This window comes from Coffea arabica, chromosome 7c, assembly GCF_036785885.1.
Source record: "Coffea arabica cultivar ET-39 chromosome 7c, Coffea Arabica ET-39 HiFi, whole genome shotgun sequence".
NCBI classification, from domain to species: domain Eukaryota; kingdom Viridiplantae; phylum Streptophyta; class Magnoliopsida; order Gentianales; family Rubiaceae; genus Coffea; species Coffea arabica.
The window spans coordinates 1,828,624-1,856,415 of record NC_092322.1 but is presented as its reverse complement, the minus strand read 5'-3'; the positions used below and the strand labels follow the sequence as shown (position 1 = coordinate 1,856,415).

Sequence of the window (27,792 nt, the reverse complement as noted above, 5' to 3'; positions counted from 1 at the left end):
ATTATTGAAAGTTGCCTAGAAAGTAAATCTAAAGCCTTAGCACTTAGGAGCCCGATGATAAACTACTGTTTGTTATATAGGTGATTCTTGGTTTTCCGTTTGACTAATTTACGGTCGTAACAATTGGGACGGGATGAGTACTGGTACTGATGAGATTTTGACGAAACATATGAAAGTACTTGTTCGATTGGCGAACTTCTGTATGCGATACAAAAGTGGAGTTAGTTGATTAGTTTTCCCGAAGGAAAACTTTGCAACTTCGAGAGAGACTTTTGTTTGGAACTGAATTTCGAATAAATGATTAATGGGCTCGGCTTAGTTTTACAGCCAGTCTTAACGGAAGTTTTCAAAATACATTAGCACTTGCCAACCATAAAATGTTCCCAGTGCAGATACCTGACCGACGACTGCCAAATATATCGCAACTCTTTGACAGAAAAGAAAGTGAAAGATGAACCAGCTAGAAGTCGATAACCGAAGAAACATATACATATATATATATATATATAATTACTCATTTACACTTGCAAGTGTCGCTACGTTAAACAACCATGTATGGATTCCATTCCCCTTGCAAAAACGAAAATACAAGTTTCTTTTGTCCAATCCGCTATGGATCCTTTATCATCAATGGTTGAATCAACAGGAGCAAATATAAGTCATATCGATCTCTACGTACTGGAAAACTTGGAAGTCACAGCTTTGCATCAAGCCGTCTCCTCTAGAACTAGAGGCAACTCCAAAGTCTCACTGCCTCTTCGTATTTGCAGGAGAACTTCATCTCCGACATTATAATCATCCAGCACTTTATTTAACTCTGACTTGCTCCTAACCTGGAATAAGAAAATGGATGAATACATGTGAGAAAATTCCCAAGGATAAATTGAAAAGAAATTTACAAGTTTTTCAGCATGTCCTTTTGACTTCTCTGTGTGTTGTCGGTAACATAATTGCACATCTCTTCACCAATCATTTCAACCCAACAAAAAGACTGACACAAGTAGCACTCAGAATAGCAAGCCAGCTAAATTTAGGTACTTCCAGAACCTTTTGTTTAATCACAAGGGTGCAAAGGAAAGACCGGAATTTTAAGGGGATCTCAGCTTTAATTGGCATTTTAAACTTGATGCAATCTCAGAAAACTGTTACTGTTGAGGATCACCTTACATATATTTTGCTACAGCACTGATTTCGTGCTTGAATGCAAGCATCTTCCTTTCCTTGAATTTGTGCTTCTATTTCACTAAGTAGTAGTAGGGAGCAACATTTTTCTAATAGAATTGAGCTTTTTCAATGCTCAATTCTAGCCTCACTTATCTTAACTGCACTAACAACATTTCTAGTAGTAGGGAGCAACATTGAAGAAAGAGCTCAAAGGTTTTTCTGTCCACCACCACAATTATATCACAGAGAATGATGTTTACTGACAACAATCATAATAGGCCATAGAAAATCAAACAGATACTCACAGGTTTTTTGTCCACCGCCACAATTATATCACCAAGAATGATGTTGCCAGCAAAGCCTCTCGATGTGGATACAAGACCTGCCTTGGCTGCAAGACTATTTTGAGGTACCTAAAGCATAAAAAGGTGAATGAATCTAAATACAAGTGATTTTACAAACGATAAATGAAAAAAAAAAAAACATTGTCATAATGCTGTCAGCAACACACACACACACACACGGATACACCTGCAAAATCAGAGCTCCATTTCGAACATTGAGTTGATTTGCAACTGGGTCTGGAGCAAATTCAATATTTAAACCAGCTCGAACAACCTGGCATGTTCCACAGAGAAACGTTGAACTAGAATTTATATATTCTTTGCACAGCTATTAATTGTTTTTTCTCAATGCACACTTAAAATAAAGATATCAATCTGAAGTTGATAATGATTCTTGGGGGAGGAGAGAGAGAGAGTTATTCAAAATACGAAGAACAAGAGAATCAACTTTCTATTTTCACATTTTCAATTCAATTTGTTGGGTCCTGAAGAAAAAAATCTTGTCCTTCCCAATTGTCATACTGAGTATCTTCAGATTAAATTTTTAACAGTCTCTTTTCTCTTTCATTCCAGATGCAACTTGAGGAAAACAAATTTAAAACCTCTTTTCACTTTCTCTCCACTTATTTTTCTTTCTGAAGACAGTGTACCCAAAGGCTCGTCGTCAATGGAGCTTAAGAGTTCCAGCAAACAATTAGAAGAGTCATGAAACAAACGAAAGGAAACTAGATTCTCATGAAGTAGATTGCAGTATAAAGCATAAAGTGGAAGAACAATAATGTATACTTTGCCACGTTGAATAAGCTGAGGCACTATCTTCGACACAGTAGATGCTGGGATTGCAAACCCAACACCAGCAGATGTCCCTGTCCATAAACAAGTTGAACGTTGATACGTTTGACAAGTCATTTCAAATTGCACTGAAGACACAATATTGTTTTCAGCTTTTTCCAAGTCATTCAAGGAGGCAACAATAAAAAGTATTGTTCCCCTCGATCAACCAAATAAATAAACAAATAACTAAATGCAGAATTCAAACTGCTAAGGAGAAATATGCCTGTCTGAGTAAATATTGCCGTGTTAATCCCAATTAATCTTCCTTTTGAATCCAACAGAGGACCTCCACTGCAACAATGAAAAACAACAACTCTAGACTCAATGCCAGTTCACTTATTTAGTATTAGCATATTGAATGAACTGATAACTAGGACCTGTTTCCAGGATTGATGGCAGCATCAGTCTGGATTCCATCACCAATAGTAACTCCAGTTTGACTAAATATATCTCGATTTAGACCACTGATGACCCCAACTGTAAGTGTATGATCAAAACCAAATGGATTTCCAATGGCTAAACACTGTTGGCCAACTTTTAAAGAAGACGAAGGCCCCACCTTGATTGGCCTCAACAGATCTGCAGATGCTTCCACCTAATTATATGAAAGTGTAAAGAGTTAAACAGAACTTGAGATTTGTGGAAAAACATAAGCAAATCAAGATATGTAGGTTTTTAACTAATCTAGATGATAATTTAGAGGCTACAGACATCGCAAATTACCAGACACAATTTTCTAATTTTCTGAAGATTAAGATTAACTAATGGAACTCAATCAGACATTAAAACTGGAGAGTATCAGATATTTTTCTGCAGTAGACTGATAAAGAGACAAATCAGTCACTGGCACTCACAGAAATGGACAAGAAAGCTCTCCTGGTTGTTAAAGTACTGTGAAGTGGGAGTTAATTACTTCTAATAGGCAGCAGGTCTATCTAAAAATATCTTTGTACATTGAGCATTACCCGTGCCATCGTATTCTATATGTCAAATTTTTTAGAAGGATTTTACCTTTAATACAGCAAGATCCTTTGCTCGGTCTGCACCAATCAGCCTGCCCTCAAAGTTCTTTTGCACTCTTTTGAAAAGAAAAGGAAACATTAGAGAAACAGGATGAAGTTAAGTAAAAATGCAATCCACTTGACAATAATATCTAAACTGTTTTGCTTACCCTTCTGAAGCAAGAATATTGACTCGTGCAACAACTTGTCCTCGGCTTGGGTTTCTTGAAAGAGAATTGCCAATCACTGCCAAGAAAGGGCAAGTTACTTGGATTTCCATCCTCCACTAAGAATCCAAAAGAAATTGTTCAACAGCAACACTTTTCCCGTATTAATTATGTATGATGAACACAGATGAATAATAGCCTACGCACTGATCCACAATGCAGGAGTTATTATCACTTTCATGGCATCTCTCGTAAACTTAGTTGTTTTGCAGGGATAAACTGCAACTATGAAGAGTAACCTGGTAAAGCAACTTTAATTACAAGAGACACCTACAAAAAGACAGATGATATGCAATGCCTTCCAGCAAAAAAGTGCATGCACAATCATACCTAGGAAAAAGGTGATTTAGGAAAAAGATCTTTTCCAAACAGGCAACATGGCAAAGGATCAATTGGCTCACCATACAAAAACATGGAGACACACATGGCAGGCACAACCAACCACCTCTCAAACAAACAGAGACAGAGACCATCACAAGCACTTACCATGATAGTTAGTGACAATGTGCCCCAGTCCATCCCAAACAACTCCAGAACCATTTCCCTCAGGGACCTGGCATTAAAAAGCAGTGCTATAGGGTTCAGCTATTAGTAAGTTAACAAAAGAATATAAAATGAAGAATGAAGGAAATTGCACGGTTTATGGATGTTGCGTCACTTAGAGAGAATTAAAAAAAAAAAAAAACAAAAAGAAGAAGAAGAGAGAAAGAATTCTAAGAGAATCAAGAGGAATACCTCAACCACACCAGACAAATTAAGTTGAGGACGAAGAGTTACGTCAAAGATGTTGACCACTGAATAAGTATTCTTCTCAAAGAGTTGCACAATTCTTTCCTGCCAAGTACAAATATCAATTTCACCACCTGTCATGAGAATATCCAATCTACAAAGAATAAATTTCAAGAATTCCCCAAGGAATTGGCACAGAGAAAAGTTAACACAAACTGAAATAGACCTCGGAAGGAAAAAGTGGCCCAGAAGGAAAAACAGGTGGTGTCACTTGTTCAACTGTCACTGATGGATCCCCCAATGCATATGCTTCATAACAAACCAACATCCAAACAGGATCAGAAGTCAACGTAAAGTTTTACAAATAAATGCCCAGAAAGACTTCATTTTGTTTTTGATGACAATGCAAATGGTGTCCTCCAAGATTGTACATCTCTACACAACTCAACCAATAAATCTCTATCCCATGGTACTGTAGGAATGCTATTTATTGTAACTTGAAAGAGCCCAACCCATATTATGTTGCATATCAAGGCATCAAGATGACAAATGAGAAATGCTGATCATTGACATGAACTTGGATATATTCATATTGATTTAGAAAAAAAAGATGGTGAAAACTTGATATTTGTAGTAAACCAATTAAGAAAGCTGAAATGTGCGAACCTGAGAAGTACCTTGAAGGATGATAACCCAAATACATGGATAGACTAGCAAACAAAGTCCGGCGTGTTGTGACGGGGAAGATTTTCCCCACAAGGCGCCCACTCAAATCTTTGCACTGGCCGTGTTCAGTTTTAACAGCCCTGCACAAAGCACAAAAACAGAGAAGCAAGAAATCACACACGAGTCAAATAATGACCACTAACAACACCTACCCCCCTCCCCCCAAAAAAAAAATATAAGCTGAAGTGTCTTCCCGAAATGATGCTTACGGAGAATTTGGAGTTTGAGGGTCAGAAGAGGCAGAAGCCATAGCGGCGTCATCTGAGGAGGGTTGGTCAGAGCAGCAAATGGATGAAATGCCGTCGAAGCAGAGCTCTCGGCGGCCCAAAAATGAAGTTTTTGGAGGTGCTGCGGGTTGATTGGCTGCTGTTAATGTTACTATCTGCATTTTCTAAATTGGTTCAATTCACCCCCCCCCCACCCCACCAATCGGGAGTAAGGCTTTCTGAGTCGCAGAGCCCAGTGGAACAGAGCACCGGCAGCAGTTCAAGATAGTCTTAGCAGAAAGTAGAGTTTTCTTTCTACCGCTAGTATCACTCCTCCCTTCCTTTATTCATCCTTACTTTCCTTATTATTTTTCAATTATTATTTTACTTTGGACCCGACCCGAAAAGATGCGGAATGCTCGGTTTGGGCTTACCGGACGAAATGAAACTCTGCGATATCACAACCTCCATAGCCCAAATTGGAAGGGCAACTGATTAAATGGGCTGAGACAAGCCGACTATAAGCTTTCAGTGGACATTGGCTGCCATAGCCCAATGATAGCCCATGGTTCTATCGTGGCACAGCCTCAATCGTAGATGTCTTCGATGTATCCAATGAATCGTGTGCAGCCACTTAACCTGTTTGATAATTAAATTCATCATTGAAATTTAATAGATTCACATCTTAATATATTTATTTAGATCGTCTAATAACTAAAAATTGAGTATCTGAATTAACAAAGTAGCACTAAATTTTTTAAGCAAAACTTATTCCCAAAATTAAGTGATCATTTATCACTAAATGTAATATACACTAAAATGTATTGAATTTAATACTTAACAATTCAATAATTTAATGAATTCAGATTTCAGATTTTAGACTTCAGTTTTATCAAACACACCCTTAATTTGGCAAAAGTCTCGTACATTCAAACTCAAATATGTAATTCGCAGCAGGTACAGAGAAGCAATTTTAAGACATGGATTTGAGAATTTAATGTTATACAAAACAACAGTGTTAATAGACGAACAACGACTGCTCAACTTTTATCATTCTCAATACAAAAACAGTTCCAGAATTACTGGACTACTTCTGCTTTGGAATAGGATTAAGAAGAATGAATGTTGCGTTGCATTACCAACTCTCTCTCTCTCTCTGTGATGGCAAAATTTTGGGTCATCTTCTGATAAAACTAAATAAATTGTATTTTTTCTAGTTAGGCTGTTGCTGCAGATTTAAAAGTACGGGTGATTTAGAAAAAATGACCCTTCATTTATGGCTCGCCCCCTTGAGCTGATCGTTGTTGTGTTGCTGTATCAATTTGCAATGAAAGAAGCTGAACAAAAAATTATTTCATAACTCTCAGCGGCAGCATAACATCAGTAGATCACAAAAAGATGAACTCCACCATTGTCGATCGGTCATGTTCAAGCATTGACTCCTCAGTGCTCCTGACGACTATCCTGCCCTTGTCCTTGCCATGTAGTACCTATATGATCGATACCTTCACGTGCCCTTACGGTCATCATCCTTGTCTACCTATCGAAGAAGACAGTGGTGTGGGTGCCTGGCCTCCCGGGTAGACAGATGACTTCGTAGATAGATGACATGCGAGCCAAACTCTTAACACAAGGGAAAAGCGATTTAAACTCACTTCTATCTCTCCTTTTCTTTCCCAACAACTGTCACCTCACCAGTCTTATATCCCATTTAATTGCATGCAAGGTCAAGGTGTAGTGACGGGCCACTTTTCTCATGTCATGACCGCTTCCAGCCGCGCCGACACATGTGAAATCGCAGAATTGGATTCCTATTTCAGGAATACTGCTAAGCCATGCATGCATCCCAGCAGGTTAATATACTACTATAAATAGCCTGCAACATTCTCAATTCCTAGCAAGAAGCGAGCAGTGTTTGTTAGTAACCCCACTCACTCGAGTATATTCCGCGCAAATCGTATACTACTAGTTGATCCGGCGAAAACATGATGAAGGTGGTTGCAGTGGTAAGTCTTGTTCTGGTGCTGGTCTTGGTGGCAAGGCCAGGTGAAGCAATCACCTGTCAACAAGTTACCCATGAACTTGAGCCTTGCGTGCCGTATCTCACCCAAGGAGGCACTCCATCAAGTTCATGCTGCAGTGGAGTGAAAAACTTGGGGAGCATCCCTACCCAACAAGAAAGGCGAACTGCATGCGAGTGCGTCAAGTCCGCCGCCGGCCACTTCCCAAATCTCAAGCCGGATGCTGCCACAAGCCTTCCTGGACGCTGTGGTGTCTCCTTGCCTTTCCCCATCTCTTCTAGTACTAACTGCAACAGGTGCTGCTGCGCTTAGTGTTTTTTTTTGCTGCGTACTACTAAAATAGTACTGTAATTATTATTACGTTTTCTCGCTAACCGGAATTTGTCTTTTCGTCTCCCGTGTTTGATTTCCAGCATTCCTTGAGATGGATACTGCGAGAGATACGATGGGATCATAAATAATTGGAAGGATGCTTGGGCTGGAGTCATCACCATAGCATACGTTTAGACCTTACTGATTACCACTGTGGTTATGTGAAAGTTCCGAGTATACCATCCAGTCATAGATTTGCTAGATCAACTCATGTTGTGCTTATTTTGGGTTTTGTTCCCTTCAATAAAACATACTATTTGAGAGAAATATTATTATCTCTATTAATCTTATCACTCTACTGCTCTCCCTCTCCATCAAAAAAAAAAAAAAAAAAAAGTGGGGAACTAACGATTAATAACAGAATAGAGCTGGGTACCGAAATTGCATAGTTTGGCTTCTTGATTAGCATGCCAATGACTCCACGATATATACATAGGAGCCATCTTTTATGCTTGATTTTGAAGGAGGACGCCTCAGAGCATACTACAATAAAAGTCAATACGGATTTAAGGATCAATTAGCATTCAAGGGAACTAAAATTGAAATAAGTCAGAAGAATATCTGAAAATTAAGTCAAATCTAAACAATAAAGAATCAATTTTAAAGGCCATAACATAGAGGACTAAAACACAAGTCAACCGGACAAAACCCTTATATTTTTTTTTTTCCGAAGGAATCATCCCGACAAAACTTACAATTACTATTGATCCTTTACTAAAAAAAAAAAAGAGATACTATTACATGATTATACTATATGATCATATAAAAAGGCGAAAAAAACTCCAATGAGTATGCTAGGATATGTTATATCGCCCTTATGTTTGAAAGAGGTCGTTACGATATTAGAATTAGACATTCGTAATAAAGATTATTTTCTAAGTACTAATTAGATTTATCTTATTAGACTTAATTCGAGGATCTGATGATGTTGTTGGTGCTCATTGTGGGTTCTGATATCTTCGTCCTGTTGTTTTTGTATATTAGCATAGTTTTTGCACCGTTACTGTATATGCACTTTCATCATTAAACTAGTTTTATACCCGTTCGTTGAACGGGAATCGTCGAAAAATAATAAGTTTTCGTCAATTTATAAAAATATCGATATAAAACACATATTTAATGTATAATCTATTATAACTTATCTTAAGTATATTACTATATGCACATTGTAATGTAAAGTATTCTTATAATATAAATTTGAACATCTAATTCAGTAAATAATAATTCAAAAATAAAAAAATAATATTCAACAATACCATAACATTCAAAAACTTGAAAATAAATAAAAAGTGCAATAAATAGTATCAAATAATATTCTACTATTTAGAAACTTGTTTTTGTTTTTTTCTGTTTGAACATTCTCCTCGATTTGTCCGTGCAAATCAGCATTTATTGATAGCAAAGTAGGATGACTAAGTATAAAAAAAATAAATACGTAAAGATTATAATAAAGTAAACGGCCAGAGTCTTTTAATTAACTAATGAATTTGCAGATATATCTAATAGAGATATTTATGTCTCTTGTATTTATATCGCATTACTTTCCAGTGCCTTTTATTTTTTGTTGTTTCCTGAAGGCAAATTAATAAACATCGTAGTATATGATCACAAAAATCAATTAACAAATATGTTAGAAAAAATCCTACAAAAATAACGATGAAAGTACTTGTTTAAATCCTATGTCTTCATACAAAACAAATAGAAAATAAAAAAAAATAAAATTCAAGATATGTTACTAAGCTCTTATAATTAATGATCAACATGCCTTTTTAATATATATATATATATATATATATATATATATATATATATATATATATATATATATATATATATATATTGAAAGAAGATGTACTTCATAATCAAGAGGAGTGGAAACTCAAAATCGATACTTTAATATGCTAATCGCTTGCACTGAAAATACCTAACCATGAATTTGATGCTTGAAATTAATATATTAGAGGTTATATGTAGTGTAGACATAGGAAATAAGAATTGATAAGAATACAAATAGGAATTTTTAAGAACATTAAAAGTATGTTTATCTTAATTTAAGTTGCTTAAAGTACGTAACTTTGGGTAGGAAATAAGAATCCTATAATATTAAGAATTTTTATAGGAAATAAAACCATAATCGTCCAAATAACTTTGGGTAAAAAATAAGATCTTATGTGACCCGTACTATGCTCGTATATAAACCTGTACGTAATAAATTTACAAATGAGTTATCAAGATAGATTTTACAGACCTTAAAAGACCACCTCCACTATATCGAGTCCTTTAAATGCATGGACTCCTATGATGTGGATCCACACACGAAATACTCCCCAGCATTTGGGCAGAGATGTATTGTGATTAAGGAATTATTAGCAGAAATATATTAAAAAAAAAGACGGACGGAGGACACTGCGGACGGAAGCCTTTCTTTTGGATTGGAGGACACTACGGACGGAGGGTCGGGTAAGGGGCCTTCGGGGTGCAAAACTTCAACAAATATCCAATGTTTTATCTCATCTTTCTTTAGCTATGATAATGGGATTTTATTTCTTTGGTTGATGACACTCCATTTTCTTTATGGACTTTTCCAGATTTTTTCAATCAGATGAAGTGTCATTTCTCTTTGTATATCAATTATGCATGGGGACTGTGAGTCTCGTAAAAATTTTCTTGGGCTAACTTTCTTTAATTTTCATGTCTAGATTATTTGTATGTTATTCTATATATGGGTAGATTATTTTAAAATAAAAAAAAATCTATGATGAAGCTGTTAAAAAAAAAATAGGACACTATAAAAAAATTTATTATCATTTATTCTTATATATCTAATAGAGGGGATTTATGTCTCTTTTATTTTTATAGGAAATAAGAATTGATATATATTCAAATAAAAAAGGAGCAAGCCACGTAGAAAACTACTTGTCGTCTCATTAAACCACGTAGGAAAGAGAAAATATGAAGGGATAAGTATAAGATACAACTTTATTATATATATATATATATATATGATGCATGACAGATTATTTGAATTTAAATTTAAAATTCAAATTATATATATATATTATATATCCAATCGCGATAATATATACACCGTCAGTTTATGTAAGATTTACATTATATATATATATATATATATATATATATATATATATATATATATATATATATATCCAAAACCTTTCATTGATGGTAACATTGGTAAGAGAATGTTTGTGACCATAAATTAGATTCGATTGAGCAGAGCTTAGACACAAAATGGCGAACAAGTAACTTAAAAACATTTGCCCACATATTTTCATTTAATTGTTGTCTCTGCCCTCGAAAAGAAGTTGGACTCCCTTCACTGTGCCGCTTCATACAATCTCCACTCCTCATTCCACCAATCCAACCCTGGGGTTGAAGCTTAAGCTTAACTGCCTACAACCCGCCTAGGGTTCCCTTTCATTCTCTAAACAAACAGATGGTGGCTGAGCGAGGAAAGAAATCCAAGGTGGCCGCTCCAGCGGAGGAAGACTCCGATCCCATTGATGGCGAGCTTGTTCTTTCTATCGAGAAGCTTCAAGAAGTCCAGGACGAACTTGAAAAGGTATATTTTTTTTTTCCTTTTGCATAATTTATACTAAACGTGTCTAGTTTTCTATTAGAAAAAATTGTCATCATTATCGTGAATGAACCAGTACTAGTCTCACATATTGGGATTTTGTTCGTGGAATTACTAACATCTGCATGGTCGTAGATGAGCGCCACTAGGGTTTTTACGTCAATACATTGGAGGGTTGGGTTGAGTTGTGGACGGCTGATATTTAGATGCTAGAGCTTAAGCAAGTACAAATTGGTCCTTCTATACACTCATCTGTTGATAGCTGCAGATACAAAAAGCTCCTTGCCTTGCATTTGCTTCTTCTGATAGTTTTTAATTAGATTAGCAATATAATTTTTATTACCCCCAGCTCCAATTGTTACTTCTCCTTATCCCCTCCTATCAGGCGAAAGGTACTTCTTAGTTTGATGGAAACAGACCACATTTTAGGTTAATATTCTAATTAATACTTTTCCTTTACTTGGCAAAATTAAAAAACTTTGATTTTAGTTTTGGTCTCCTCTGTTTCCCATCTCCCCCTACATATCTACTTAATTTTTCTTCCTCTCAATTATAACTTTTCTAGCGGTTTATTTCTACAAAAGGTGATCCCTGTTTGCCTTGCAAAATGTTGTAGTGTTTCGGTGCAACAAATGGAAATAAAGAGGAAAAGGCTTTGTATGCAGTTTTATTTTTGTTGGAAAGGATAATTTTTGAAGACACAGAATTATGCACGTGAAAATCTTCTTGTATTTGTTTTTCCTTGATCCTTGTACAGATGCTAGTTAATATGTTGCCTTCTGTCTTCTACAAGGAAAAATTGTTTGTGGAGTGGACGAGTACTTGATAATGTTTTTGTAGTTGTTGCCTCATTTTTTTGGTGTTAATCAAGGTTAATATATGAGAAAACTGATGTAGTTCCTTCCTGCTAACTCTTACACTGTAGATGTTAGCAAAGATATATACATTAACTCTTTTTTGCCGACATTTGAAAGGATGAATGGTTGGACAATGATGCTCATAACAGATGTGAAATTTTTTCTTCCCTGAATTTGTGTATCTGAAGGAGCATACTTAAACATGTTGACCTTGCTTTTTTTGACTCGACATCCACCATCCACCTGTTCTATGTGCCAATAGTATGTTCTCCTCAAAGTGCAAGTTATTTACAATCACAAAACCGCAAGATATTTTGGCAGAATTTCTATTTGCCTCACTATCTCCAACAAAAGTATGGCTGCATTTCCTGGAAAGAAATCGAGCATTCATGGAGATAGCGATGAGGAAGATCCTGTTCAGCGTGCTGAAGTTTCTGCTAAAACTAAGAAAGTTAGGGATGTCCAAGATGAGCTGAAGAACGTTTTTGGGATCCCCCTGACATACATCAATACATGTATTTATGCATGCGTAATCGTGTCTTGGATTGGATCCTTTTGCCTTTCCATCAGGTCTTCTTTATCATATTATGATCTGTTAGACAGGCTGTTGAATTATTTCATTCTGTGTAGATATTTGTAAGTAGATGCATTTATGTAGACATACAAAGATGGGAATTGTTTATACATGTAGCCAGTTAGTTTGATCTTGATATGATGTACGTGGACCTGGAAATTTTCTGGCAAGTATATATGCTGATTTGGTAAAGAATTGACACCTAGGAATTAGGAAAGATGGCTAAATAAATAAGGGAGACAAAGAAAAACAAAAGTTGATAGATACTTCCAGATGAATTCTTCTCTTAATTCTTTCCTGTCTGGGATTCTTTGCGTGGAAGTGGGGGCTTGACTAAAAGACTTATTCTTTGCAGGTAAATGAAGATGCCAGTGACAAAGTACTGGAAATTGAACAGAAGTACAATGAATTACGGAGGCCTGTTTATGTCCGAAGAAGCGAGATCATAAAGACAATTCCTGATTTTTGGTTGACTGCTGTGAGTTACAAAGCCATCCCTTTTCTAATTTCAATGAAGTTGAAACTTATTAGGGGATCCTTTTATTTATTTATTTTTTATTAATTTACATTTTCCTGCAGTTTTTGAGTCATCCAGCGCTTGGTGATCTGTTGAATGAGGAGGATCAGAAGGTATGCAACGTGCTTAGAAATTTAGTGGATTGGAAATTTTTGGTTGGGAGTCCAAAAGATTTTCCTTTCAGTTTACCTTTTGACTTGGTCTGATTAGTTTGCCATTCAATTTACCCTACCTGATATAAGCATAGGAGGATAAATTTACTTTTTCTTGACCATCTTTAGTGAATGTTAGCCACTGATTATTTGGTTGTACATTTATTTCTTATGCAGATTTTCAAATATTTGGATTCGCTTGATGTGGAGGATTTTAAGGATGTGAAATCGGGTTACTCAATTGCATTTGTGTGTTTCTTCATTTACTCGTGAAACTTTCATCCTTCAGAAAAACAAATGGACAACTGACATTGCAGGCTGGTTATTGATCTATGTATTGTACTTGTATTCTTACTTGAAATCTTGCTTTTGATCTTCAGAATTTCAAGCAAAACCCATATTTTGAAGATACGAAGCTGACAAAGACATTTATCTTCTTAGATGAAGGAACAACAAGGATAACTGGTACAGCTATCAAGTGGAAGGAAGGCATGGTAATAATTTGAATATATATTCCTTATTGGGCAGTTTGAATCCTTTATTGTAAATAATTTTGAATTCTACAACTTCAAAAAATTGAAGGGGGCTGCAAATGGCGGCAGTCATGAAAAGAAAGGAAATAAACGACCAGCATCTGATGACAGGTATTTTCTGCTAATTAATGCATTTCTATTCAGATTTTTCCCTAGACTCTGTATCAGATGATTGGCTTTTTGGACATGGAAAATAAATACGCTTTGTGATGTTAGCATCTTCAACTTATAGATGACCACATGGAGCTAAGGATAATAATTATCCAACTGTTAGGAATTTAGGGAGATGTTAACATCATTGTTGCATGCATGTTTTAGATTGTAAAAGTTGTTTAATGTATAGTAGATACATATTGAGCTCCAACTGCTGATTATGCTTTTCATTGACCATGGTGTTGACTGACATTTTAGCTTGAATAGCTATGCTTAGTATTCTAGCTGATCATTGACCAAGTGAAAATCTCTTCTTTAGAAACTGCAACTCAAGTCCGGACTATATTTTAAGTCCAATTGTGATTGTGAAGATGAAGAGGAAAATCTTCATGGTCTTCCAATTGTTAAGCACATGCAAATCTGCATATATGCTTCTCACCTTTATCTTGTTGTGACCATCTGATGAATTGATGTCGCTTACCTGTTGAAAGCTATAAGTTATCTACTAAAGGTCCTGTATGTTTCCCTTAAACTGAAAGTATGATCTAGAGTTCACCATTTTTTTTTTTTTTGGGCATTGTCAATGCAGCTTCTTTAGTTGGTTTTCTGAAACACAACAAAAAGATACGCTTGAGGTAGAGGGGCTTAATGATGAGGTAATTACTTGTTGAATTTATGAAGCCTTTCCACATTCATTCTCCATACAATTATAAGAACTTTATTATCTATTTTTGTTTGTGGTAAAATGTAGTAATATATGTGGTTGACACTTTTGGCTGGCTTTCAAGTTGTTACTTCTAATGATCACTTTATTGTGATCTTTGTAGTTCTAGATGAATAAAGAAGTATGGTTTCTTCCCTGTTCTCATTCTATCTGTCATCTACTTTAAAAATGCAGGTGGCAGAGATAATTAAGGAGGATTTATGGCCAAACCCTCTGAAATATTTCAACAATGTAAAATCCATTTTGACTGTTCCTTTTTTCTGATTTATAGCTCTTTCTCCTTGCTTACAGAATTCATATTTTGATTTGATAGGAAGCTGATGAAGAGGATTCCGAGGGAGAAGAGGATGATGAAGAGGTATAAATCAACCCTTTTGCTTTTTACATTTTGAGGAACCCATGGAAACAGGCAGGCACTTTAGAACCTAGAAAAGCTTCTCATTTACTTACTCATGCACCCTCTCTCCTGGATTTGACTAAATTTTAGTCCCCCAGATCCAATTTTATCAGTACCATAACTTCTATAGATATTCATCCAAGAGTTGAGATTTGTTTCTTGAGTTGGTGATCATTTAGTTACGAACTCAGAGGACCAGGTTGACATATAACACCTATCTGCTTTCTTTAGTTTTCACTTTCTTTTATAATAAGCTGCCAATATCCATATCAAAGGCCACTTTTCTGTTATTTGATGTTGTCGTATGGATGGTTACAAATTTACTTGTACCTTCATGACTTCTCGTCACTTTTTTGTTCCAATTCTGACATCTGTTGTGTTTTGTAAGAAGTACATGCTAAGTAGTAAATAAGAAACAGATTTAAGTCTCTTGGGTCTTATCTTTGAAAGCAGAGGTCAGATAACTCTGGCTATGGTGGCAATACAGAAGTAGGAGAAGTTCTGGTGTTTCATTTCCTGTTAGCTCTGTTTCGTGGTATTTGGTGCATGGACTCCTTTTTGTTTTTGAGCTGTAAATATTGGCTTCTGTGCTATTTGTCAACTGCTACAACTGCTTGTAATATTTTTCTATAATCTGTTACAATTTAGTTCATTTTTTACGGCAAATGATATTGGCACTCCAAGAAAAGCTCCCTGCACCCTATCTTCACTTATCAGTTAATGAAATGACACAAAAAACCTATAAATTATTTAAAGAGACGAAATTGCCCCTCTGTGCATTTACTATGCCTTTGGGGGCAATTTTGTTATTCAAATAGTCAAGGATTCTAGGTTATGGGTCTTTTTGTCACTTTAAACGAACATGAGCAAGTGTGAAGTGCCTAGAGTGCAAATATCATTTGCCTTTTTATTTTCTTTCCTTTACTGCCCGCGTCTAATGTCTATTTCCTCATCTTTAATTTAGGGAAAAGGTGATGATGATGAGGAAGATGATGATGAGGATGGCAACGAGGAGGATGACACTTGATAGTTATTTTTGCATCTCTCTTTTGTTGGCATTTTGCAAATTTGTAATGGCAAGCACAAATTTCAGTTATTTCCGACTAATCACTTGGGAAAATTTTTATTACTGTAGCTGTACGTACCTCCTGCGGAGTTCTCTCTTCTGCTGTGAAGAGATTTACACAAGTGTAGTCATGGCCTTTTAGTTATTATATGCAAATGTTCTGTTTAAGGTTTCTTAACTTATATCCAGGGTCAAAAACACCAAGGGTAGAGGTCCAGTGGCCTTCCTGAAATACCAAGAAGGGTACCAATTTGATCGGATGTGATATCTCATGAACACGATTCCATTCTATTATGTGGTCTAAATATCCAGTCCGATATCGGATCGATTAGACGGGTAAATAGGAAAATAGGAGGATACTATTGTAGCACCTTTATTCGTGATTTAAATTAAAGAAGAAGAATGGTTGGGCAGTGTGTGTAGGAAATTTTACCCAAAAAAAAAAAAAAAATGGAAACCCGCCTTCGAAATGGAGATGGCGCCGAGTGAAACAGAAAAATGCAGCAATAAAGAAATCCCTGTGTGTGTAATGAAGAGATATTCGCGGAAATTATAGATTGAGTTATACATGTATTAGATATGTAGCAAACTCAAAATGTCTCTACAACTTTGGGAGGCTCCTTAACTCCCACAAGATATGGCTGCGATCCCTTTGTGTACAGATCATGGAATTAGAATTACAAAAGATTATACTTCACACCTAAGGAGAAAATAAGGATTGAAACCTTCCCAGTCAGAAGAATTTCCTATCAAGCTTTTGTTCATATCGCTAGCAGTTGCGCCGACCATTTTCTCATGTGAATCAATCACTAACAAATATAGGTTGGAGATCATCGGGTTTCTAAGAAATGGACGCAGAGTCCTGCCAAGCACAGAAACTTCATCTAGCATGGACTTGCTGCTCTCTTTCTCCCCCTCAAAGATACAATTTGACAAGGCAAAGAAGGCTAGTAAATTTCCATACAAGGGTAAAAATGCATCCTTATGGTTACCGGCGCCACCAATCCAATCAACTTCCCGTCGGCCAATATAGTCATTTGCAAATGACGTCAAGTGGTGGCAAAATCTCCGCCTCCAACCACGTAAAAGGTCCCTTACCTTGTGATTATCCGAGGAGTTAGCTGCCCAAGATTTAGAAATTGGAAGCTTCTCCAAGTGAGAGCAACAAATCTGACAGATCAATAGCTTTTCTTCATGATGGTTATCAATCTCCTTGTCAAAAACACGTCTCACAAGGTCTCCATTTGGCACAACACTGACCACAGAGTTTACAGCATTAAAAACATAATTGCAGAGACTATCAAAGTAGTCAATCCAGTGACCAAAGATTGAAGAGAGATGGTCAAAACTCATCTCAATAACCTTCTCCACTTGGCTGGGAACCAGTTCAACATTTTGACACGTTGTGGATGTAACACTCTTCTGAACATCAAGGGCAAGCTTCCTTCTGAGTTCCACATCTTCATCCTCCAAAAGTCTTATGCATGTCAACCATAGATTCAGAATCTTATGGCCATACATGTTCACAACCTCCTCTACTTTGAAGTCTGAACTAGGATTTTCGCCTGGAATGCTGTTACTGAAGGGTAAAGAACCAGCTATCTTTGCATGATCAAGTAAACCAGATGCAACTATTGATTCTGCAGCTGCGTTCCGCATATTTACAGGCTCTGATGCAGAACTGTGTAGTTGTATTAGTTCAACAAAATAATTGATGCAATCGCAAAACTTGGAGAGTCTCCCATCAATATCATATCGGCTGGATATGGCTATCTCTTCCTTCTTCATGTTAGAACAAACAAAGCTTGAGAATATGCTAGCAAACTGCTTTACACATATCCCCATGCAGCAGATGAGCACTTGTCGATTCTTTGAATGTCTAGTGACCTTGTACATGGACACTAACTTGTCCCAAAACCACCACAATGAACTGCGATCCACACCAATTGATCCAAGGCTGACATCTAGTTCACCTTTTTCTTCACATTCCAACATGTTCCACATGTAGATAATTTTAAGAATGTAATATGTGCATTTATGGTTATTCTCGGTCGCTAGAAGCTCCACTAGTTTTTTCTGGAGATCAATATTGTACAACAAATATGTCTTGATCTCATGAGAAGATGAATTGCCTCCTTCAATTTTTAATCCTGCTGATTTCACAAATAAAACTAGCCACTTGAAAGTGGCAAGACGAACTTCGTATGATGTGTCAGACATGCAGCCTCTCAGCCTTTCCTGAAATCTTGAGAGAGCACTGTCCAAATCAGATACTCTTAACAAACTTGAAGCAGTTGTTGAGGAACATGGTCCAGGCATCAAAATATCCTCTTCAGCAATTTCCTTAGATGTTTTGTATAAGCAATTGAAATATGACACTGCTGCTTGTTTGCGAAGTTCTACAATAGTTGGATCATGATATGACGATTTCTGAGGTTCTTCTAAATCCAAAAATTCTGAAGATAACTCCCATACGAGGTTCCAAATAGCAGCAATACTTTTGCTCATTTGACACGTTGTTGCAATACTGAGCATGTTATCCAGTACCCCAAGAAAGCAGCTATTCAGGATAGGGCAAGGGCAGAGTTGAAACTTACCAATCCATGAACGTATTGCAAGAATTTCAATCAGATCCTTCAGAATTGCATCTTTTTTGGAGGAATCAGCAAGGCATCTACAATTGTTATCGAGAAGCGTGTTCAACTGCAGCAGCATCCCATGAAGTGAATTAAAAGTATGGCATGTACCATTTTGTGTGTCAATTGAGTTGGATGCATCAGAAGAGACATTCCTTGTGCAAGGTAACTCAGAGGCAATATTAAGCAGCACAATAGGCAATTTCTCATTCGATATCAGGCCCGTTAGAGCTCTGGAAGCAAGAATTCGGATACGGAAATTGCTTTGGACAGAGCACTTCCTGATGAATGGCAAGAATATGAAAGGGTCCAAACTGTCCCCAGCTTCACTTGTAACTGCTGAAGGTTTTAGCCGTGACAACAGAATCAGAATTGGGCACAAACTTGGGTGCACAAGTTTTGCCAAATTAGATCCTTGTTGTCCAGAAGACCCATCCAAAAGCGACTCTGTTGCAATTTTAAGTTCATGAAATAGGAAAGAGTGCAGTGTAGGGTACCTGTGACAAAAAGCAGGCAATTAATGAGATATCTTAGGACATTGTAAGCAATTGTGTACAATCATATAGTCTTGATAATGGAACTGCAAAAATAGATTACAATAATGGTTCAAGCTTGCGAAATTCTTTTTTGACTTTAATCTGCAACTCTTCAAAATAGGAAGAATTTAAAGATCAGTTAGCAGAACCAAAAATAAAAAGAGATAAAAAATCTATGGATCCTAGTAATGTAATTGGAATGCTCCAAATTAACTAAAGGATGAAAGAAATACTCAAGACTTGTTCCAGCACTCACACATCCACAAGTAAAAGGTACAGGCACTAGATTAGCAATGCCAAATTCTAGTAATGGAAGAGAAGACATTAAAACCAGAAGGAACTAGGGATGCAAAAGTTCTATGCTGGAAATATCAACTAATTAACTTGTGAATGATAAAGGAAGATGCAATATGCAACATAAGAACCAACTGTTCCAAAAAAAACATGATTAAGACCATGCTTTCATTTAATTGCATTAATCACTCTCTCTGTCTATCCTGGTTAACAATGCCATCCAGAAGTATTTCAGAATACCACTTCTACCACTCAAAGCTCATGACTGTTTCAAGAATTTGATTTCAAAAATCAAGTTTCAGCAAAGGACTCATCTAACTCAGCAGATTGTATCCCCCAGTTTCCCTTGCCAACAACCCAAAACCAATTCCCCACCCCGAAAAAGACGCACCAACTAGCCAAACTGAAAAACAGAAGTTACTGAAAACAACATGTTGCTAATTCAACACACTCCTTTTCCCTGTCAACATCTGTAGGATCAGCATAAAATTAGGCAAAGAATGCAGGTATAATATTCCCACGAAATGGTAAGAGTATATACATTACTGCAATATCAAAAATCAAGTTTTTGACCAAGTTGCACACACAAAACATGCTTCTCTCCTGCACATACACAACTTCTAAGCAATTCCACTGGGTGACCAAAAAAAACATGCACATCATGGTTGATCATACAGTAATACACATAGGAAAAACTTTGACACCTTCACTTTTCCTCCATTATGATGTGAAGCATTTCAAAGATCACTATCAAACATGAAAAGATATACAAAGGATAACACAGAGTTTATTCAGATTCACAAGTATGTTGTTGAAATGAGTCTTGATTACACTTTTCGAGAGAAAATGTACCAAGACCACAAATTTAGTAGATAATCTAGCTGCTGGTTTCAACATGTAGACACAAAAAGATTCGAAGGAGGCAGAAAAAAGTGTAACAGGACACATGAAGCCATAAAAGTCAAATTTTCAAAGCACACCTGTGAAAAAATTCAAGCCCTGTTAGAGCACGCCTTGCTGATTCTCGTTTCTGTACATTAAGGAATCCAATCATGCGACGAATCAAAGCACTATATGCAAGACAGGCACTATTCCGCACCTCCCAGTACGGCGAAGAGAAAGAGCGTATGGAATAAATCAAAGCCTCGGCTGAAAAGCCTGATGTATCAGTTGCCAGGTTGCTATCATTAAAAGCAGCTCTAAGGACATTGAACACATGGACAGTTGGGACAACACCCTCATCCCGGATCTTTGAGATTTTCTCTTTTGCATCCATCCCAAGGGGCATAACAAATTGACCAGCTTGGCTTGAATTTGTCAAAAGGGCATCAGCTGAGTCATTAGTGCAGTTGCTTGCTTTAGTCTGTTCCAGTAAAGACTTGTTGGCTACATCTAACAGCCATCGCAGTGCCCTTGGCAGAAGTCTCTTTGGGGATCCCTCAGGCTCTGCAAGGAAGATAGCAGTAAATGCAGCTGGAATACCAGCACTTCTCCGCAGTAGGTCATCTACAGTTTGTCCCTTTGTCACTGTTCTTTCCATAAGTTGTTCCATCCAGGATTCTGTTAATTTGCAAAGTCTGCGACAAGAGAAGCAACATTATGCAATAGACTCAAAATGACCAACTTAAAGGATCCAAAAGTTGGCATAGGGGCAGAAACTTAACACTGCTATTACAAGTAAATCCTATCCTGTTAAATCTCCATTAAGGTTGTCCTGAAGAAACAGCTTAAACAGCTTCCAACTCACATTTCAAACTTGAAAAAGTTAAGTTTTTTAACTTGTCAAACAAACAGGCAAGTTAAAAGCAAAGAAACAAGGAAGATCTTACAGATGCCAGTCATAGGTAGACAAGTAACAGACTAATAATCAGCCCTCTAGCCAAATAAAAGATCAGGTTTGTGGTAATTGTTACTGTGCCTAGGAACAAGATTAGGAATGTATAGCTAGCTGTGTAAATTGAATGGCAAAACATTCAAAAAATAAAGGCACTCAAAAATATGCAATGGATATTAGCCTTGACAATAAGTAGTATCAAATACAGAAACACAATCTAAAGTTCGAAACTACTATACTAATGTATTTGTTCTGGCAAATGTCCTATACAAAACTGATTTAAGGAAAACATATTATTTGATGGTGATAGATTTTGATTAACACTTACTTACCTCTATATCTTAATTAGCAGAGAAGCATGCATTAATTCTCAGTTCACAAGGAGTTCATTGACATTGAGAACAATTTTCCACAGGAGAGAGATGAATAATACTAAGCAGAATGGTCAACAAAAACCAAATAGTTCAATAAGGATGAGAACTCTTCAACCAAATTCGGCTTTTTAATTTATTTCATATTTCTACCATAAAATCAAAGTATTACAAAAGTAGCTCACAAGATGCCATGGGTTGTAGCAGTTAACAAAGAAAAATGACTCTTCTTGACATAATTAAACATGACACCACAAAGATTGATAACTGCAAAATACTTAGGAGAGCTCAATGAGCAAACCTCGGATTGTTCGAACAAAGTAAACGATTGCAAAGAGCAGTGAATCCAGCCCTTGTTTTATCAATTGCACCATTATGCTTCATTTTAAGAAGGACTTCCAAAAAGTGGCTTCCAATTGTCTCGAGTTGCTTCATATCAAGCACCCCATCAGATACTGATACATAATCACCATTGCCATCAGAAGCATTAGACTTTGATGCACCCACAATAGGCAAAGGAATTTTCCGTATTATAGTTCCCAAAAGAAGACTTACCTGAAACAGCAAAATATATAGATAAGTGTTCTTGTAGTCATTTATTTATGAGTTATTATCACTTTACTCCCTTAACGTTTGGTGCCACTATCACTTTCCCCCATAATGTTATCTTTTAGTCACTTTAACCCCAAGACTAATGGTCAAACTTAACGGAGCTTCTTAATTAAAGTGAAAAGACGTGTTTAACCCTTAAAATTATTATCACTTTACCCCCATAAAATATAGTCTCATTATCAATTTACCCCCTACAGTCATTGTTTAGGCAATTTATCCTACCATTAAACCAATTTAGCAAATTAAAAAACTTTAAAAGAAAATACCCTCCTCTTCACATAATAAAAATAATAAAAAATTTAAAGTGACTCTTCTCCTTTTTAGTATTAAGAAAAAAGTGAAAGTATTAATTTCTTCCTTCTTGGTAATCTTATTAATATTGAAAAAAAAATAGAAAGATGGAGAAGGGGAGAGGGAAAGAGAGAGCTCAATTCTTTTTTTAAAAATTACAAATAAGAAAGAATTAAATACATATATTAATTTAAAATTATTTCACTTTTTTGTTTACCACCAAATTCCAATCTTAATTTCGATAACCTTAAAGTAATACGATAATTTTAGATTTTTCTTTTTTTTTTTTTTTGCAAAATATTTTTTGTCTTCTTCTTTCCTATCTCTTTTTCTTTTCCTAGTATTAATAAATGTGAAAAAAGAAATTTGAGAAATCCCTTTTTATTTTTATGTTTTTCAATCTCTTAAAGTGAAAAAAAAAAGAAGAATAACCATTCCAACTTTTTTATTTTTAAGTATATATAAAAAAGGGTAAATATATTTAAAATTTTTTGACCATACTAGTTAGATAACGATGAGGTAAAATGCCTAGAAAATAATGTTAGGAACTAAAGTGATTGTATCACTCTAATCTAAACGAATAAAGTGATAATAATCATGTAGTACTGCTATAAAATAAAAGGGTATTTTAGTCCAAAATTTCTTAACATGTTGAGTTGAATTATTTATGGGGGTAAAGTGACTAAAAGATAACGTTAGGGGGTAAACTGATAGTAGTGATATAGTTTAAAGGGGTAAAGTGATAATAACCCTTTATTTATTGGCCATCTAACTATTCCAACTATAAAAATGGCAAAGTTTAGTCCTACCCCTTCTTTCCCAGAGTCAATGTTGAAGTAGATCTATTAAAGATTATTATGAAATATATAGACAAGAAAAGTTTTTCTGGTCATCTATTTATTGAGCATCTAGGTATTCCAATTATAGAAATGGCAAAGTTTAATTCTACCCCTACTTTCCCACACTCAGTGTCGAAGTAGACCTATTGATTACTACTATGGAAATTCTATGACGCTAATTTGATGACCTTACATCAAAATAAGAATGAGGTATCAGCAACAACAAGGGCAGTGACATTGCCAGTTTTACATGCATTTCCGGAACAAACAATATCAATGCAGAGAAAACTCCGAAAATACCTCTTTCATAGCAAGCCAGCAACCAACCATAACAATCTGTTCTGATGACCTGGCATCTTGCACAAGCTTCACATTCTCCATCACATTTTCCACTGCAACCTTAGACATAACTTCCTTGTCAAAACCATCATCATCCACCATGTCCTCCATGTCTTCTGGCAAATGCCATGCATCTGCTGAGACTACCCATAGGGCGAGAGAGGTTATTCGCATAATTAATTCCAATAGCTTCTCCAATACAAGTTTCATCTCAGCAATACAGCACAAAACGGCTGTGGAATTCCAATCCAGTTCCTCAAATGTATATCGAAGAGTAAGCAGGACACCATGAACAAAGCTTTTCTTGCATGCTTCTGAAAGATCCTTCTCACCATCTTCCACAGTAATGAGCAACCAATCAACCAGAGACCTCACATATTCTACTGCAGGCGAGCGATGTGTAAGAATTTCAAGCTTGCCATTTGGCAGCTCTACCTGGCCATGACAAGAGACAAAATCAAGTGACAATTGAACACTCCAATTAAGCTCCAAGACATACTTTCTAAATATAAGACGTAAAGTCAGAGCTCCAGCATCACATTCTCTCACACGTGGACTGCAGACTAGTTTCTTTGCCCATATAATTGCTTCTCGGATCTCATCTGGACTACAAATGCCAGGGAGCGGGGTAGGAAAATGCAGTAGAATACGAAATGAATTCTCTCTCAAACGATCCCAGCTATCAATAATCGATCCAACCAGTAGCAAGGCTGAATCAGCTAAAATAAAGCCCTTACTGTAAGGATACAGACTTGTGTCAGAAGAAAGAGCACAATGATTTTCTTTTGATGGTGGCATGACAGACCAGACATTCAACATTACCAATATAAGCTCCATGGCCATTATCTTCCTCTCATAAGGAGCAGAAGGGTAGCAAGAGAAGAAAAAAAAGTAACTCAACCACTTCATTAGATTAAACAGATCATCTGCCATTTCTACTACTATTTCTCTGGTTCCATTTCTGGATGCAACTCCAACATTAGCTTCTGACCCATAAGGATACCAGTTTCCCTGCTTGTATTGTCTCTCCAAGGCAGTTCGAACACGAGAGAAAAACTTCCTAAACATACTGGTCCATTTCATCTGAAAAGCAGTAGAACAACATCTCATATTCAATGGCACAGCTTCCTTCAGCAGGCTAAGCTCCAAAGAGGATGGAAGGCTTGCTGTCTTTGGGTTTAAGAAAAGAAATTCTGCTGCATCTGTGCGAAGTGACTCGTCAGTATGGCTAAGTGCCAAAACTAGCCATTTGACTGGGATCTTAACTTTAATTCCCCTGACACAGACAAACGAATGCATATCATATTTTCTACTATTCTCTGCAACTTCAAAAGATTCAGAAACATAATCAATGTCACCTTCAATCAAAGCAATCGAACGAGAAACCCTGAGCAAGGAAACCAAAATGGCCACTCGCTGTTCCAGCCCTAAAGACATCTCTGTATAATGGAGCTCAGGATAAACTATTTCAGTGTCATCCTCAACCAGTTTAACACCAATAGATGCAAGCATCGGAAATAATCCATCCACATCCAGTTCAAGCACTATCGGCAAAGCATAAGTATTCACGTTTGAGCGTAGCTTTGCAACTCCAGAAGCAAGCCCATACAAGAAAGGGGGCAAGCAATCACCTCGGTATTTAGCATAACCATTTTCAATACCATCACTACTCCAACATTCCTCGCGCAAGCACTCAAGAAAGCACTTAAGAAATGTTGTGGCAGCACAGCAGACATCATCATCGACATAAGCCTTTGTTGTTTCGAATAGTAAGTCAGGACTCATAGCTAGGATGGTTTTCGCTCCCAACCTCTTTGTCAGGGAAGCCAGAGGAACATACCTCCCCTTACAGCGGGGTCCCAGGCAAAGAAGATCAGATGCAATCTCCCGCAGAAACAACTTAATTTTCTCACCACCCTCCGCCCAAAGAAGGCTAGCCTGAATGTCTAGGAAGAGGTCAAAAATCAGATGAACTTGTTTGACTGTCTGACTTAAGGGATCTTCCAAATTATTCCATACGGTCCTCAGTATTCTACGCCCCATTTGTTCAGATAGCGGATTATAAGATTCTGCAAAATCACCAATATTACTTTGCATTGATGTTTTAACCTGCTGAAAGCAGATCTGCATTACTGTTAACGCATGAAAATTAAAATGACTATCTGTAGGGTTCTCGCAATAGTAACACAGCTCAGGCAAAATGCTATCATAGAGTATTGTTTTTATCAGAGTACTATCCCCAGATGCGCTATCATTTTTGAAATCACAAGTCGACACGACAAAATTGGAACTAAGAACAGTTCTTGAAACTGCAGTAAGAATACCCCTAATCAAGCAAAGTCGACTGAGTGCTGTAAACTTGGAAATTTCATTGACCATATCCCCTTTATAGGGAATTTTGCTGTTCACATCCTGAAATTTAATCTTACAACTAATGACGGAAGTCTGCATAAAAATGCCTTCCATGATAAACAAGCCGAGCTCTTCAGGACTGAGGCATACCTGCAGAGCCGCACAGAAACTCACCCCAGCCGCCACAAAACAGTCCCTTGAGAATGCCAGCGACTTCAAAATGCTCAAAACAGTCACAAAAACCATCGCTAAAAAGCCATCCTGACGTTCACCTCCATTAGAGAACTTGGTGGGAAAACGCTGAAGCAAGTAATATATGCAAGAAAGAGCCTCCTGACACTGCTCCATGACGAGAGGTGAAGGCCTAGACCAATCATTGGTCTCTGAAACCACGGCATCCAACCCAGAAACCACATCCAAACCCACCAAAACCGCACATTCCTCCACAACCTCAACTAAATATCCCAACTTGGGGGTGCTCATCATAGACAACGCCGCCCGCGAAACGGAGAACCTCTTTCCCTTCCCATTCCCATCTCCACCTCCATACTCCTCACAAAGTTGCCGAAAGCAGTCTTTCAGAAGACCATGAAAATGCTTCGCTTTTGCCAGACCAGAAGCTAAAGTTCTGTGCAAAGGCAACGAGTTCTCGAAGAAAAGAATTTCCAAGTAGAATTTCGAGGCAAGAACACTTGTGGCAGCGTCGGCGTTTGGATTTGAGAGCAAGTCAGTGAAAGCTGAAACTACGTTCTTGGCGTGTTCGACTTGGGAATAGGTGGAGTTAAGAGAGGAGAGGTGTTTGAGTTGGGAAAAGAAGGGTAGAGAAGGTGTTTGATTTAATGCGTCAATGAAGTAAGGAGGGAAGACGACGGAGCTGTAAGTGTAGCGGTGGCGATGCTGAATGGCTCTCCATTTGGCGGACATGTTTTAGTCTTGACGGGGAATCAAATGGGATAATAGAGTTGTATTCTTCCCAAGTTCACCCTGCTTTATATTTGTATTGCAGTTTGCAGGACGGCGGGGGAGGCTTCAGCTTAGTCACGGCGGGGAGGCGTCGCATTCTTGCTAGGGTATTTGACATTCCATTTTGCCAAAGTGAAAAAGCCCAGAGAATGAATGTCGAGCCAAACGACGACGTACTATGAGAGAGAATCTTCAAACGGGCACTGTTTGAAGATTCTTTTATGGTCAACGACGAGTCTCGCTCTCGAAACTCGCAAGGCAAGCATGAGGCATGGTGAAGTAATAAAATACTCCATCCCCACAGTTTAGCAAGACTGCTTCATTTGCCTGCAAATATTGCAGACACAGATCCCCGAAAAAAAAAAAAAAAAATTTGTGCCAGCCTCTCCTGATTATCCATCATGAATGGCAAATGTATAATCGTATCAATTCAACCTGTGGCGCCCATTTAATTATTTAATCTCATTTTCTGTAATATTCTCTTCTTTTGTGTGAAAACATACATTAATTAATAAGAAACCCGCCTTTGG

General features: G+C 37.0%; 3 protein-coding genes and 1 non-coding gene across 6 annotated transcripts; 2 read left to right on the top strand and 2 right to left on the bottom strand.

Moving 5' to 3' along the window:
* Nucleotides 1-471: 471 nt before the first annotated feature.
* Nucleotides 472-5,527, bottom strand: LOC140010468 (protease Do-like 8, chloroplastic). Of its 2 annotated transcripts, XM_072057571.1 has the most exons (13): nt 5,235-5,525; nt 4,966-5,105; nt 4,526-4,608; nt 4,306-4,404; nt 4,057-4,123; nt 3,514-3,589; nt 3,354-3,420; nt 2,720-2,937; nt 2,566-2,633; nt 2,295-2,374; nt 1,696-1,782; nt 1,470-1,577; nt 472-833 (listed from the first exon to the last, which is right to left on the bottom strand). In XM_072057571.1, exons 1-13 carry the CDS (start codon nt 5,411-5,413, stop codon nt 708-710), a joined length of 1,398 nt encoding a protein of 465 aa, XP_071913672.1. In that variant the 5' UTR covers nt 5,414-5,525; the 3' UTR covers nt 472-707. The 2 variants fall into 2 exon arrangements, with proteins under 2 accessions (XP_071913672.1, XP_071913673.1); XM_072057572.1 differs by lacking the exon at nt 1,696-1,782 and having other exon boundaries at nt 5,235-5,527.
* Nucleotides 5,528-7,090: 1,563 nt separating this feature from the next.
* Nucleotides 7,091-7,891, top strand: LOC113698650 (uncharacterized). The gene is made up of 2 exons (XR_011817623.1): nt 7,091-7,548; nt 7,666-7,891. It is a non-coding gene; the product is annotated as an uncharacterized protein (transcript).
* Nucleotides 7,892-10,904: 3,013 nt separating this feature from the next.
* On the top strand, nt 10,905-16,377 carry LOC140010339 (NAP1-related protein 2-like). The gene is made up of 10 exons (XM_072057000.1): nt 10,905-11,207; nt 13,009-13,131; nt 13,233-13,283; nt 13,500-13,571; nt 13,703-13,816; nt 13,905-13,966; nt 14,598-14,664; nt 14,907-14,963; nt 15,046-15,090; nt 16,094-16,377. Exons 1-10 carry the CDS (start codon nt 11,082-11,084, stop codon nt 16,154-16,156), a joined length of 780 nt encoding a protein of 259 aa, XP_071913101.1. The 5' UTR covers nt 10,905-11,081; the 3' UTR covers nt 16,157-16,377.
* Nucleotides 16,378-16,735: 358 nt separating this feature from the next.
* On the bottom strand, nt 16,736-27,652 carry LOC113698853 (uncharacterized). Of its 2 annotated transcripts, XM_072056999.1 has the most exons (5): nt 26,450-27,652; nt 23,909-26,016; nt 22,168-22,421; nt 20,642-21,238; nt 16,736-19,328 (listed from the first exon to the last, which is right to left on the bottom strand). In XM_072056999.1, the coding sequence occupies exons 2-5, from the start codon at nt 25,988-25,990 to the stop codon at nt 16,883-16,885; spliced, it is 5,379 nt and encodes a 1,792-aa protein (XP_071913100.1). In that variant the 5' UTR covers nt 25,991-26,016; nt 26,450-27,652; the 3' UTR covers nt 16,736-16,882. The 2 variants fall into 2 exon arrangements, with proteins under 2 accessions (XP_071913100.1, XP_027074603.2); XM_027218802.2 differs by having other exon boundaries at nt 23,909-27,556.
* Between the last annotated feature and the right edge of the window lie 140 nt (nt 27,653-27,792).

Bases quoted from the DNA above. Each gene is read 5' to 3' on its own strand.
- LOC140010468 (XM_072057571.1), bottom strand. From the start codon at position 5,413: ATGCAGATAGTAACATTAACAGCAGCCAATCAACCCGCAGCACCTCCA. The intron at 5,106-5,234 runs GTAAGCATCATT...TGCTTTGTGCAG, and splicing joins CCTCAAACTCCAAATTCTCC to GGCTGTTAAAACTGAACACG. The intron at 4,609-4,965 runs GTTCGCACATTT...TTTGTTATGAAG, and splicing joins TCCTTCAAGGTACTTCTCAG to CATATGCATTGGGGGATCCA.
- LOC140010339 (XM_072057000.1), top strand. From the start codon at position 11,082: ATGGTGGCTGAGCGAGGAAAGAAATCCAAGGTGGCCGCTCCAGCGGAG. The intron at 13,132-13,232 runs GTGAGTTACAAA...ATTTTCCTGCAG, and splicing joins CTGATTTTTGGTTGACTGCT to TTTTTGAGTCATCCAGCGCT. The intron at 13,817-13,904 runs GTAATAATTTGA...AAAAAATTGAAG, and splicing joins TCAAGTGGAAGGAAGGCATG to GGGGCTGCAAATGGCGGCAG.
- LOC113698853 (XM_027218802.2), bottom strand. From the start codon at position 27,223: ATGTCCGCCAAATGGAGAGCCATTCAGCATCGCCACCGCTACACTTAC. The intron at 21,239-22,167 runs GTTTGCTCATTG...CTCTTGTCGCAG, and splicing joins CTTTGTTCGAACAATCCGAG to ACTTTGCAAATTAACAGAAT. The intron at 19,329-20,641 runs GTGTGCTTTGAA...TTTTTGTCACAG, and splicing joins GGGCTTGAATTTTTTCACAG to GTACCCTACACTGCACTCTT.